Source organism: Xenopus tropicalis, chromosome 7 (assembly GCF_000004195.4).
Source record: "Xenopus tropicalis strain Nigerian chromosome 7, UCB_Xtro_10.0, whole genome shotgun sequence".
Taxonomy (NCBI): domain Eukaryota; kingdom Metazoa; phylum Chordata; class Amphibia; order Anura; family Pipidae; genus Xenopus; species Xenopus tropicalis.
In genome coordinates this window covers 60,834,697-60,848,529 of record NC_030683.2, presented here as the reverse complement: position 1 = coordinate 60,848,529, position 13,833 = coordinate 60,834,697, and the positions used below count along the sequence as shown (strand labels likewise).

At 38.6% G+C, this 13,833-nt stretch overlaps 1 protein-coding gene across 1 annotated transcript; it reads right to left on the bottom strand.

Moving 5' to 3' along the window:
- Positions 1–11,535: 11,535 nt before the first annotated feature.
- Positions 11,536–13,558, bottom strand: LOC100491805 (neuropeptide Y receptor type 4-like). The gene has a single exon (XM_018095790.2). The coding sequence runs from the start codon at positions 13,486–13,488 to the stop codon at positions 12,358–12,360; it is 1,131 nt and encodes a 376-aa protein (XP_017951279.1). The 5' UTR covers positions 13,489–13,558; the 3' UTR covers positions 11,536–12,357.
- Between the last annotated feature and the right edge of the window lie 275 nt (positions 13,559–13,833).

Genomic DNA, 13,833 nt, shown 5'->3' with positions numbered 1-13,833 from the left:
TAGAATAGAAGATTAAATACACAAACTTCACTTCTAAAGGTCTGTGATCACCTCAGGTTGGTACCAAATCTCAAAATGTAATGTGTGTTAAGCTTTAGTTCTTTAAACTTCTACCTGTTCTCATTTCATGTTGATGCTATTACGCAGCTTGTTGCTTTTACTTCCTGCTTAACACTCCACTAAGTTTGCCACATTTCCTGGGTGCCATCCTTATCTGATGAATCTCTGTAGGCCTGGGCTCAGAGCAACTCAATTTGGCCCAGGACATATGAGGCTAAATCAGGTAGACATCTTGTCATTCAGGAACCTCAAACAGATCTTACCATATATGGCCAGCTTTAGAGTTGTGTTCGGCTGGAGTGAAGCAGTACTTTTTCTGGTTGGTACTATACAGGCAGGCAAATTTTACTACGGTGAGCTCTATTTTTCCACTTGTATGTATTTAGTTAATTTAATTTACATTAAAATAAGTTGTTTTTTTTCTATTTTTCATAAGTCAGATTGTTTGTATTAGTGCGGCACCCTCTGGAACTTTGGGACACGTGATATTGCATGCTGTGCAGATCCAATAATTATGCCATAATCTAACAAAATAATATTTTTAAATGATATGCCAGATTCAAAGTCAAGTCACAAAATCTAAAAATTAAGCACTCTGATTTGCTCTCCGGTGAAACCAAGAAAAAAAACATAAAAACAGATTGATTCGTTTTTCAATATGTTTTCCTTTAGTAAAGGCAATATTGTTGCTTTTTATTGCCCTTTCAATAATGATTAAATAAATGCTTCATTTCACTTGTGCATATGTGCTAATCACTTATCAAAAAGAAAAGCCCATACAGAGGAATTGAGATAAGAGCAGCTTTTGTGTCCGGAACAAACGAAACAATTACAATAAAAGATCATTATTAAATGGTGAGTCCTTTGTGTGAGAAGAATATGCAACAGAAGCTTGCTCTCTACTGCTATGCAACTCAGTCTTTCCTAATCCATGTTTACTGCCGAACACAATGTCCAACCCAGAAAATATTTACTGTACTGAGGAAATGAGCAATACTTAACTCTTAGTTTGTTGGCCAATGCCATAAAAACATAAATCTCAAAACACAAACTATTGCCTAGTTAATGTGTAACAGACTAGTGGCTGAAAAAAAGTAGCAACAACACAAAAGCAACAAATAAAAGATCCTTTATCTGTTGTTTTAAGGTGGCTGTTTATTTCATTGGTGTAGTTTAATAATGTTTTGCATTCCCAGGTGCTAACTAGCAAAGTCTGGTGTTTGTAAAGGATTTACAGCAAGTTTACCATAAGCTGCAATACTTTGCAGTTAGATTAACCCGAGATTGAGGTGGGTGAGTTTAATTAGTTGCACATTAACAACTCCAGTGCAGTAGAGCTCGCTCCTGTGGATAGCTGCTTTGTAACTGGGCGATTTGTAACTGGGGACTGTATTTAACTGTAAATTGGGAACTTAAGTAAAGTTTAAAGGAGATATATTATGTAAAACACAACAAAGTTGTGTTTCGAACTGATTAATTGAGAAATTCCCTCAAAACCCTACTAGTCCCGCCCACCTCTACTCTGGATGTGCAGGGCGGTACTCAGTGCACTGTACTGTAGGAGAGGAACCAATCAGCAACTAGGCTGGCCTGATAGGGAACTGCAGCCTGTCTTTGCTTTTGAGACTGCAGGATCTATAGGTCCCTCTCATAAAGGGGCCATTTTTACAGACAGTATTCATTTTTAGAGCAGAGTAAAACCAGCACCATATATTATTAATAATTGCCTAAAAGATTAGAAGGTTTTTTCATTTATCCAATATGTCTCATTTAAAACAGAAGCAGATTGAAACAAGGATTTAAACAATGTAAAAAGTTTGTTTTTAACTTATTCTAATTTTCTCCTGGTTTGTGAACTGTAACTGGGATAATGTGTGCTACATTAAAGGTCTATTTATTGCACAGTCTGCAATGTATATTCAATCTAAACAAATTGCTCGAGTTAGAGATCTAGACCTGCAAATTGCAACTCTGAGGTCAATTAACAATATCAAGAGGAGTCTCTTGCTCAGTGAGCAAGACCTAGTGGGGGTTTTTGGGGGGAGAACAGCTACAGTATAACGAGGCAATCAGTTTGGCAAAAGTAAGAAAGCCTAGGGTCTTGGTGCAGGAGCGACGCATTATGGGAACTTTCTTTAGATAGCTCAGCGTTTTTTTTTCCTATGAGGCTTCTGATCATCAGAACAGGAGAAATATGGGGAGAATTAAGGGCACTATTGAGAGAACTGAAGGTATGCCTACAACTTGAGATTAACTCTTTATTAGCCTTTTGTTCTCCTTTAAAGTTGGTAAGTGTCCAAAATAACCTACAAATAAACTTTATCTTGGCACTATATACTATATTTGACCCTGTGAAGCAAATGCACAGTCTGCAAAAGAGAAGGGTAACCCTACATTATATTTAAATACATAGAAAAGCAGCGCCAGGCCAAAACAGTCGGGTGCCCTAGGCAACCCAGTCGGATTGGCCCGCCTTCACCCCTCCATCCTGGGAGCGCACTTATCAATGCACACAGTGGTAACTGGGCCACTGGAGGGGGGTGATGTGGTGGAGGGGGAAAGGCCACGGAACTAAGGGTAAATTAAAGGAGAGACAGGTGCCTCTTCTGCCTACCCCTAGTTCCTGCCCTGTAGAAAAGCCCTTCATTTTTTTTTAGTGTTAATTCAACATAAAAGGGCAGTTAACCCCAATTTAGGCCCTCGTCACATGGAGCATTTCCTCAGCTTCTCTTTGCCTGCTCTATGCATAACCCTGTAGCTATATTGACAATCACAAGCTAGCAAAACAGGCATATTTGAGCCGATCTGCACTTTCACTCTGTAGCTGCAAGCATGCAGAAGCTGTGATTGCCAATGCAGCGACAGGGTTGTTTACACAGAGTTCATTAATAATATTTATTGCAGCTCAGGGGAGAACATGGGGAAGGTAATAAGAGAAAAATAAGTGAAAAAAAAACAAAGTAACCATATTTTTATTTTTTAAAAGTATGTTAACACATACTAATGAATATGTCCAGATAAAATGCATCTGGTTTTTATGTGTGTGTGCATTAAAAAGCAGACCTTTCCAATAGCTGTCAGAGCTTTTTATATTAACAGAGATTATTTTTGCCAGAGCTCTTGCTGCCACTATTGATTATATAGTGAAAAATAAAAACATTTTAATTCTGCAAAAGAACATTGAGTTAACTTATTAGTCAGCGCTATCCAGTACCGACTAATGAGGTAATGTGAAGAATTCACCTAGAAGCAACATTATCACATTGTTTACAATGAACAGGATCCAACAGAGTTCAGGGCATTTATCATATATGTCCCTGATTTTCTACATGATCTGGCAATCTTACAGTACTGGTAGTTTTTGGTCTTAAAATCCTTAGCATGCATACTTAGGCTGAGAACCATGGTTTACCAGATCATGAAGAAAATTAGGGTCACTTAGAAAGTTGCTTTAGAAAGGGCATTAATAGAATCTGCCATCAATCTGTTACCCAAATGATACTATTGTAAACAAGGCATGAGGCAGACCTTAAAATTAACCTTGCAAATCCATCTGTATCCATATACTGTTTCAAAGATTGGTGGCATAAAGTGTGGAATATAAATTTATACTAATGGAAAAGATTCCAAATAAACAGGAACTTATCATAATATAGAGCATTAGCATTTTGGCTCTTCACTTATTGTTACTCCTTATTTTTATAGTAACTTTTGTTTATTTATATATGTTTAATCAAGCTTATTATACCTGTAATAACATTAATTAATTGATTAAAATATTGTATTACGTTTTATTAATAGACCTGTAGTGCTTTTACATTTAGGAGGCCTTAGCCTTTAAGGTCACAAGGTGAATGTTATTCACTAAGGGGCAGATTTACCAAAGCACAAATTCGAATCCCGAATGGCAAAAATTCGGATTGGAAACTAAAATTTCGCCGTCTTTCCGTCGTGGCTTTTTCGTATTTTTTATGACTTTTTCATCGCCGTCGCGACTTTATCATATTTTGCGCAACTATTTTGTTGCCGCCGCCTTTTTTTTCGTATTGAGCGATTGTAAACGGTGGAAAAACCAATCCAATTATTTCGCAACGGCGATGAAAAAGTCGCGGAAAATATACCATAAAGTTGCGTCGGCGACGAAAAAGTAGTGGAAAATACGACAAAATCGTGACGTCGTCAAAATAGTCGCAAAAAAAACGATCAGTCACTATCAAACAGCTAAAAAGACTTTTTTTGATTTATAATATCCACTTGCCATAATTCTGTTGATAAAAAGGGATATAGTTGTACTTTTAAACTCTACCAAGCTGCAGCCAAAGGGCTTTTTTAATCATTTACTAGAATGCCATGTAACATATAAGTAAGTAAGATTCCTTTTAATTAAAGGCCAAAAGAGAAAAACTGTACTTACATAGTAAGTACATAAGGCTATTTTATAATCAACAACAAACTTTGTTTTTTAAAGCGTCAATCAAGAACTACAATTTCCATTATATCCTGAAACTCACATCCTAAACAAATTGTTTATGGGCTTTGTTAGGGTGTGACTTGTAGTTCTTGAGTGCTGAATATTTCCACGATTAATTCACTGCACATCAGTCTATGGCTTAATAAAAATAAAAGTTTTACGTGAGTGCTGGTCATACTTTCATTTATTCTGGTTAATGGTGACGGTACCAATGCACCACTAAGGTTTGCCTGAAAAGGAGTGCAGCTGAGAACTTCTCTACATCTTATTTGGTGCACCCACCCCTGACTTGGCCCTGCCAACCCACAACCTGCAACTAACATTTTTACCTGCTTGGACCCACTACCCAACCAGAATCATACAGTTTTATCTGCAAATTAACTTGCTACCCTCCACAGGTGGAAGGGGGAAAGGGAGAATCCTATTTGCCAGAAATGCTGCCAGATCCAATTCATCATGCACCAACCCTCACAATTACCCATAATCAACCCACAGTTTTAGCAGGTTCCTCAAGGTACACAATACTGTCACTAAAGTAATGCTTACTATTTAATACCGGCAGTCTATATAATGAGCTGGACCTTACTGTTGATATCAATACATATATGCAGTAAAGATCTATATAAATATTTGTCTCACATCAGACCTTGCAACTCCTTGCCATAAGGCACTGTCTTTTGTAGCGATTAGTCCATAAGTTGTTATCACAAGCTTCCTCTTTCAAAAATACAACTTCTCTTTACTATACAGGCTAAATGCATGAAAGGAATGTACAGATCAAATCATTATGCAACATGCAGCTACATATATATCCCAATATAATAGAAAACTCTTCTCTATTTTTTAGCCACACTGGAGCAGGATGGGAAAATGAGAGTCTCGGTCTGCTTAAATCCCACAGAGACTGTTACCATGGTTTAGACTCGAGCAATTCTATTGTATGTGTATATTCAGAAAGCTGAAATAATACTATCCAAACAACAAACTGCAAGATTATTTCAGTTTGTTGTTTAAAAGAGTTACTGCCTCCACCCCCACATGCCATCTACATCTATTAGAATTGCTGCCTGTAAAACACTTTGCAAACCTTCCAGGGTAATTACAAAGAAATGCCTTCCTATGCATTTTCTCACAATTAATCCAAGATTATGGCATCTAAAGTGTTTTACATACATTGTTTGTAATAGATCTGGGTTACATGGTATTTTCCGGCAATTTGTCTCCTGTGGGACTGTGCCATTGCACTAGGAGTTTTCCAGCACTGGTTTATTTTGAAATGAAACTGACAGGCCACTTCTGAGTATCCTCTGACTTTTAGAAGTATAAGCTGACCATACATGCTTACATTTGGTTAGGCAGTAAAGGAGCCATTTAGACCGATTACCCTGAGATTCTAGTGGATTGAGGATTATCAAAGATGGTCAGCAAAAATGAAATGAAGAAGAACCATGACTCTGCAGCTTCTCTTCAGTTCCTGTTATTTTAATCTCAGCCCAATGGAAAGGAACAATACAAAGGCCCCCTTGTACCATAGATAAAGCATATATGTCACACTGTAGCAATTGTGAAATGCAAGTTGCACAGTGCAGCTCTGTGTGTGCTAGAATCTTGTACTACAGAATTAGACTTTCTGGAGAGAATCAGATATATACGTAGAATGGGCTACCTTACTGCTCTCAAACTAATACCATAAAGAACTTCAACAAAATATGGTCAAATTGGGACTATGTGGATAGCCTAAGATCATATTAAGGGGTAGTGAACTATATGTAATAAGACCTGAGAATGGTGTGACCTTTGATTTCCTGACTTTGCATTACTTTGTATGCAATATTCATAATATTATCTATGTTATAACTTTATTTTTCTTCTTCTTTTGCACTACCTTTTTTGCCTTCAGTATAGGTGCCCATACACTATAAGATCCGCTCGCTTGGCGATGTCGCCAAGCGAGCGGATCTTCACCCGATATCCCCACCTACGGGTGGGCGATATCGGGTAGCAAGTAACTTAAAAAAAAAAATAATCCGATCGTTTGGCCCCAGATCGGATTACATTTGTGGTTATGGGGCAGTCGGTTCGGGGACCGCATCAACGAGCCGATGCGGTCCAAGGGACCGATATCGGCAGCTATAGTCGGCCCATGTATGGGGACCTTAACTCTCTCTATATAATTAAAATTCAATAAAAAGACAATTAAAAAAAAAAGTCAAAATGATAGGGCTGATTCACTAAAGTGCGATAAATTTTATCGCACGCTTTTTTGCGTTAAAATAGACGCGATAATTAGTGCGCGATTCACTATAGTATTATCGCATGTGTTAAGGCGCTATCGCATGCGTTAATTTTCGTGCGACCGCATGCGTGCGTTTTAACGCATGCGTTAATTTTCGCGCTGAAAAGAATACGATCATGATTCACAAACACTTAGGCGCGCTAAATATCACATTAGTCTATGCGAAAATTAACACTACTTCAGGCAGGCGATAAATTATAGAAAAGTACAGTAAAGAGTTTTTGCCAATAAAAAATGGACTTAGCAGTGTTATTTATTCAAGTATGTGTTTTTTTACGAAATTTTACTAAAGTCTTGGCATGTATGGAATTTCGCTACTATAGCGGTGAATATTTAGTCGCCATAATATGCAGTACTGTAGCGGTGAATATTTAGTCGCCATAATATGCAGTACTGTAGCGGTAAATATTTAGTCGCCATAATATGCAGTACTGTAGCGGTAAATATTTAGTCGCCATAATATGCAGTACTATAGCGGTAAATATTTAGTCGCCATAATATGCAGTACTGTAGCGGTAAATATTTAGTCGCACAAAATACATTACAAATATGGCGATTTGTCGCGACTTTGTAATCTCGCGACTTACGGACATTTTGTAGCAATTTTGTAATCTCGTGACATGTGCGGCTTGCAGCCATTTTGTGTCATTGAGCCTGCAGTCACACTACAGAGAGCATCATGCCTGGGGTATCTGATCTGCTACCAGGGGAGAGGCGCTATATTGTGTCATTTTTCCTGCGCTCAGGAATGACAACCAGCCGCTGGGGCCCTTAGGGGTCCACGAGAGGAAGAGGGCAATCCTGTGGGACCTCCAAAACGGGTTGCGCGACAGGTTTGCCCTTGATGTGGACCTCCCCTGCTCCAGCGCATATGGTCTGACCTGAAGCGCAAGAATTCAGATCTGATCTGAAATAGCGGAAGGTAATTATTGTACTTTATTATGCTTTTACAGAATACGTTCAGTAAAAGATTTAGCAAGTAATTTGAACTAAAAGTACAAATGTAAGAAATGTCAGGGATGACGAAAGTAACATAGTAAGTTGGGTTGAAAAAAAGACATACGTCCATCACGTTCAACCATAATGCCAGTGAGGAACTGAAACGTTGGTCACAGTAAACCTCTGAATATTATTTCACATCTTCGTGACTCCTTGTGAAAATCCTGTGTGTGCCGTCACCCCATGTCTGTCTAGATTTTGTTTTGCCACAGGCACCCAGGTATTATTGTTCCTTATGGTGTGCAGCTTCCCAGCACTTCGTATTGTGTATATATATTACACATCTATTTTCAAATACATATGCATAAATAAGTTTAAAGCAGGGGGGAAGCAGCAGGGAGCGGCCCATAGTATGAGTCATTTGGGGAAGGGCCACGAATGTTAGCCCTGGCTAACAATATCTGTGTGTCCTTTGTATTGATGTGAGGGTTCACAAGGGGAGGGGCCAGTGGGGGCGTGGGCCCCGGACACTCCTCCCCCTTCATTCCTCCCAGTTTCCCCCCAGGCCCTGGACTCACCCCAGGCCAATCGCTGGGCACCAGGTTCTCCTGCCGACGAGGGACCATCACGCCGGTCAATGCAGGAGGACCTGGATAACATCAAGGCCCAGTTGGCCCAGCTCCGGGGGGAATTGGCCCAGCTCCGGGGGGAATTGGCCCAGCTAAGGAGGGACATGGAAGAACTCAAGGGCAGCAAGCCCTAAGTTTTATTTTCCCTATTTTTTTCCGTATTTTAAAATTTTTTATTGTTAAAATAAAAGTGTTTAATTTTCTACTTTTGAACTGGTTAATGTCTAATTATTTTTCCTTCCTTGATATGGTATTCTATACTTTCATGTAGTTTCTCCTACACTCTTACATTTATCAGTAACAGCATCAATATGCTATATGGGTTAAATTTTTGCAAATATTCTGCCAACAATTTTGTCTTTAGCCCATTTTGCTGAATAGTAAAACTTGCGTTAATTAGTACGTAGCGTATTTTCTGGCGAGTGTGATAACTGCCAATCAAATGTTTTGTTGCCAGAATAATTGCAATATTATATTTGTTCCCGTTTAATAAAGTGCCCATAACATATTTGCCATTTATTCTGTGTCTAAAATCTCCCACTTAATTTAAGCCACTTTAGCAAATGGACCCCTAAGTATTTGGTTAAATATTCTTAAATGCCCCCCCCTATTTTATTATCTCTAGCACTTTTTTTTTATCGCATGCAGTATCGCGCGTAAATTAGCGCATTTTAGACGCGATAAAATTTTTACCACACGCTATAAATAGCGCACGTTTTATCGCACTTTAGTGAATCAGCCCTTATGACTTTTAAACTCATAATTATGACTTTAAGAAGTTGAAAATATGACTTTTAAACTCATAATTATGACTTTAAAAAGTCGAAATTATAATTTAACGAGTCAGATTTTTTTTTCTGTTTGTACAAAAACTGCTGTTAAAACTCATAATTTTGACTTTTTAAAGTCATAATTATGAGATTAAAAGTCATAATTATGAGTTTAAAATACAAAGTCATAATTATGAGTTTAAAAGTCATAATTAAGACTTTTAAAAGTCATAATTCAACAGAATTTTTTTTTTTGTTTTGGTGGCCCTAGTGCTCTTCTGTAATTATATATATATATATATATATATATATATATATATAAAATGTGTGTGTTTTACACTGTGGATATGGGGGAGTTGTACTGATTGCAGAGCCAGCTGTCCAGGAAGCTTTTCCTGTGAATGGTGGTGGGGCAGGAGCAGTAAATCTCATTACTGTATGCAAAAAACCTCCTCAACAGTTCCTGAACAAAGGCTAGGGGGCAAATTTATCAAATCCCGAGTTCGAATCCCGAATGGGAAAAATTCGGATTGGAAACGAAAATTTCTGAAGATCGCAAATATCACGAAAATGCTCACTGGTCTCACTGGAGAAGAGGCTGTTAAGGGGAGATATGATAACAATGTATAAATATGTATACATGTGTATTTAGAAATATATGAACCATACAATAAACTCAAATGCTTAATTTACCAGCAGGTTTTTAGGTATATGTATAAATATACGTATAAATATAGGGACTATATAATAAAATCTCTAATGCTTTATTTACCAGTAGGTTTTTCCATTCAGATATGTGGGCATCCATGCAAGTGAGTAAATGTAAGGTTATTGAAAGAAGCTCTTAGTACAAATTGAACCAGGGACTGGTCTGATTGCCGTCTTGGAGTTGGCCCCTTCTGCGGAAAATTGGAAAGGTTTCAGATAAGGTTTTTTCCTTCCTATAGATCAGTGCTGTCCATCTTCTGAGGTACCAAGGGCTAGAATTTTTCTGGACTACATAATAAAGGGCCGATATTGGAAGCTAGTTTTGACCATCTCCCTTTTTTTAAACTGCACCTACATCAAACTACACCTATGTCATCATAAGAGCTTTTATGACCATATCCACATTAATGGTGGTAGCACAGCGAAAACCTAAATGATTGGTGCTCACTTCATATGTAAAAGAAGTTTAGTATGTCATTTTAAGACATACCCTTAAATCAACATGGCTTCTCCTCCCCAGTGGATAGCCCAGCACATAATTACACACCTTAGGGACCAAATAATGACTATTTCCAAATGCTAACAAACTCCCAGAACAAACCCCTGCCAGGTTCACCTCCCACAGGCAGCATAAGGTAGGCAGAGTATGGCACACACAGGCAGTGTAGGGCAGGCAGAGTATGGCACACACAGGCAGGATGGGGCAGTCAGAGTATGGCACACACAGACAGTGTAGGGTAGGCAGAGTATGGCACACACAGGCAGTGTAGGGCAGGCAGAGTATAGCACACACATGCAGGGGGGGGCAGGCAGAGTATGGCACACACAGGCAGTGTAGGACAGGCAGGGTATGGCACACACAGACAGTGTAGGGCAGGCAGAGTATGGCACACACAGGCAGGGTAGGGCAGGCAGAGTATGGCACACGCAGGCAGGGTAGGGCAGGCAGAGTATGGCACACACAGGCAGCATAGGTCAGGCAAAGTATGGCACACACAGACAGCATAGGGCAGCCAGAGTATGGCACATACAGGCAGGGTATGTCAGGCAGAGTATGGCACACAGGCAGCATAGAACAGGCAAAGTATAGCACACACAGGCAGCATAGGGTAGGCAGAGTATGGCACACACAGACAGCATACGTCAGGCAGTATATACAGTGGCACTATACTTGCTCCTACAGTGTGGCAAAAGTGTGATCAGGTGAACAATATGGGTGCTTACAGTCTGATCTGGGTTGTGAACAATACAGGGGGTAAACAATGCAGGGACTAAAAGGTGTGAATAAAACGTAGGCTTAAATGTGTGAACAATACAGGGGTTTACAGTCTGAAACTGAGGTGTGAACAATGCAGGGATCCAGTTTATCTCAGTCCTGATACCATTTAAAGATTACACAAAGGTAAGCAGTCACAGCAGCCAGACAGGTGGGGGACCACATGAGGGAGGGGGGTACAGTCAGTTGGACAGCGCTGCCTTTAGATTATTTAGCAGTTATGCAGGTTTTATATAGACATAAAAGGTAGAACTCAATAGACACGTGTCTTTATTCAACCTAAGTTACTATGTTACTATGTTATGTTCTCCAAAAAAGCTTAAAAGCTGCTAAAAAGAAGGACAGCATTAATTACATTCCATTTAATTGAAATGTAATAACTGTGAAAATATTGTTTTATTTAATGACATACATTTGGAAACCTTAACAACTGCAGATTGGACAGTAAAACTATTATCTGCATCTATTTGAAAAGCTAGTCTAGACAATCTAGAAGCAAAGATATTGCATATCAAACAAAATATAAATGTAATAAATAATAGGGGTATATTTATCAAAGCGTTATACAAAAGCCGTTACAGTCCACCAGTCCATCAGAGTGAAATTCTACCATTCTCTGTTCATTACTATGATTTTTTAAAGTGTAAAGTTCTAGTTTTACTCTGATATACCCCATAGTAACTCTCCCATAGTAACTACTCTACAGACGTCTGCAAAAATGTATTTTTTGTACAATACTTCATATGTAATAAGAGGCACTAAATTTGTCTAAGTGCAGTAACTCATAGCAATTAATAAGATGCATGTTTTTAAACAGACAACTATATACTTGCTGATTGTTTGCTATTGGTGATTAAGACTTGTAACAAACATTACTTCTTTTATTACATTACTGCAATTACTGCAACTAAAAATGTGCAGTTAGAAACAAGTATGTTGACAGGTAATGTTATGTACCATAGTTTTCTTCACAATTTGGTACCCTTTTGTTTTCACCAGCTGAAGGACTACACTCCTATTACACTCAGATGTGGAGTTTTACATTGTATTAAACATCTAAATTTAGAATGTGAATTCTTGTATCTTGTATCTGGACATATGAAAAGATATCTGCTCACTCCTGCAGTCTTGTTTCTGTAATGAGATATAGACTCTCACATGACCACTTTATTTATCTGAAAAAATACTTCTGCCAATAGTTTAATTGTTCAGTGTTCTTCTGTAGAAAGTGTTTGTCCTAAGAAGGTGCCTCCTTCAAGGCATATACTTGGAGACCCAGGCAATGTGGCACTTTGCTTTAGAGACAATGGATATCTTTCTGGCTCCTCTACAGCTGACCTTGTGTCCAGTTTCCTCCCAGTGCAGTTCTGAACCAATGCCTTTACTTCCCGTTTGACATTGCTATTTAGAAGGCCATAGATTACCGGGTTAACACATGTTGAAATCATGGCAAGCAAATGGCACAAGGAAAAAATAAGGTTATGGTAGCATACAGGTATCAGCTGGTGGTGCCAGTCTACAATGATATTGAAGATGTGAAATGGCAGCCAGCACACAGCAAAAGCTCCTACCATGATAACAAACATAAGGTTGACCCTTCTCATGTGGTTGTCATTTCTTCCAAACATAGCACCCCTATGCTTTAAGTGCACAGAAATACGGAGGTAGCATCCCAGGATGAAACACAGTGGCACAATGTACTGCAAAAGCTGTAATGATATTGTGTAAGCCACTAACTGTTGGTTAGATGACCAGGATTCTACACATACTGATTTGTCTGCCAAAAACCCTATGACCTTTGAGATATTTTTGTTAGGAGTATCTGTTAATACCATGGATGAAGCCAAAGGAAAAGCAAGAAGAGATGCAATTACCCAGACCAGCAATACAGCAGCATAGGCCTGAAGGACACTGGGTTTCCAACCAGTGGGATGAAGAATAAGTTGGTACCTCTCAAAGGCAATTAACACTAGAATCAGCACAGAGACAGTGACAGATGCACACTGCAAAAAATTAGTTATCTTGCATAGGCTCAGGCCAAAGACCCAGTAATCCATCACAGTGTAAACAGCAGTGAATGGCAGACAGAAGGCACAAACCAGCACATCTGAGAAAGCCAAATTAGCAATTAAGATGTGGGTAACATTACCCCTTTCCTTTTGCCGACAAATTACATACATCAGAGAAATGTTTCCAAGGAGTCCAAGTATGGTCACTAGACTATAGGCTGTTCCCAAAAAGGGTGTCATATCAGGGTGTTGTCCACATTTTTGAATAGATGTTAAAAATACCAAGCTTTCATTTTGGAGGTGCATAACAGCCGCCAATGTCTTGTTCATTTTGGTATCAAGAGAGGAACAGCAGAGGTAGAATATTCCTTAAGTTTAACAGTTTAGGAGAAACCCTGTGTGAAAAGATTACATTTTAGCTATGATGATGCAAATGTTTTTATCACTTTTTATAAAATAATGGATGGACACCCCTATTAAATAAAAACATGTAATAAAAGGTAATAATTATTGTATTCAAAGGGCAACGCCATACATTCCAGAGGATAAGATCTGTCTATTAAAGTATTTTTGTTGATGTATTGATTGTTGGCTAGTTCTTTAGCCCAAACAATACAGTTCACCCTGTGTTCAGTTATTTAAAGAGAGGAAGTAAATAATGGTGCTAGGTAATTG

What these genes read in the sequence shown, in the direction of transcription:
- LOC100491805 (XM_018095790.2), bottom strand. Translation starts at nt 13,488, where the DNA reads ATGAACAAGACATTGGCGGCTGTTATGCACCTCCAAAATGAAAGCTTG.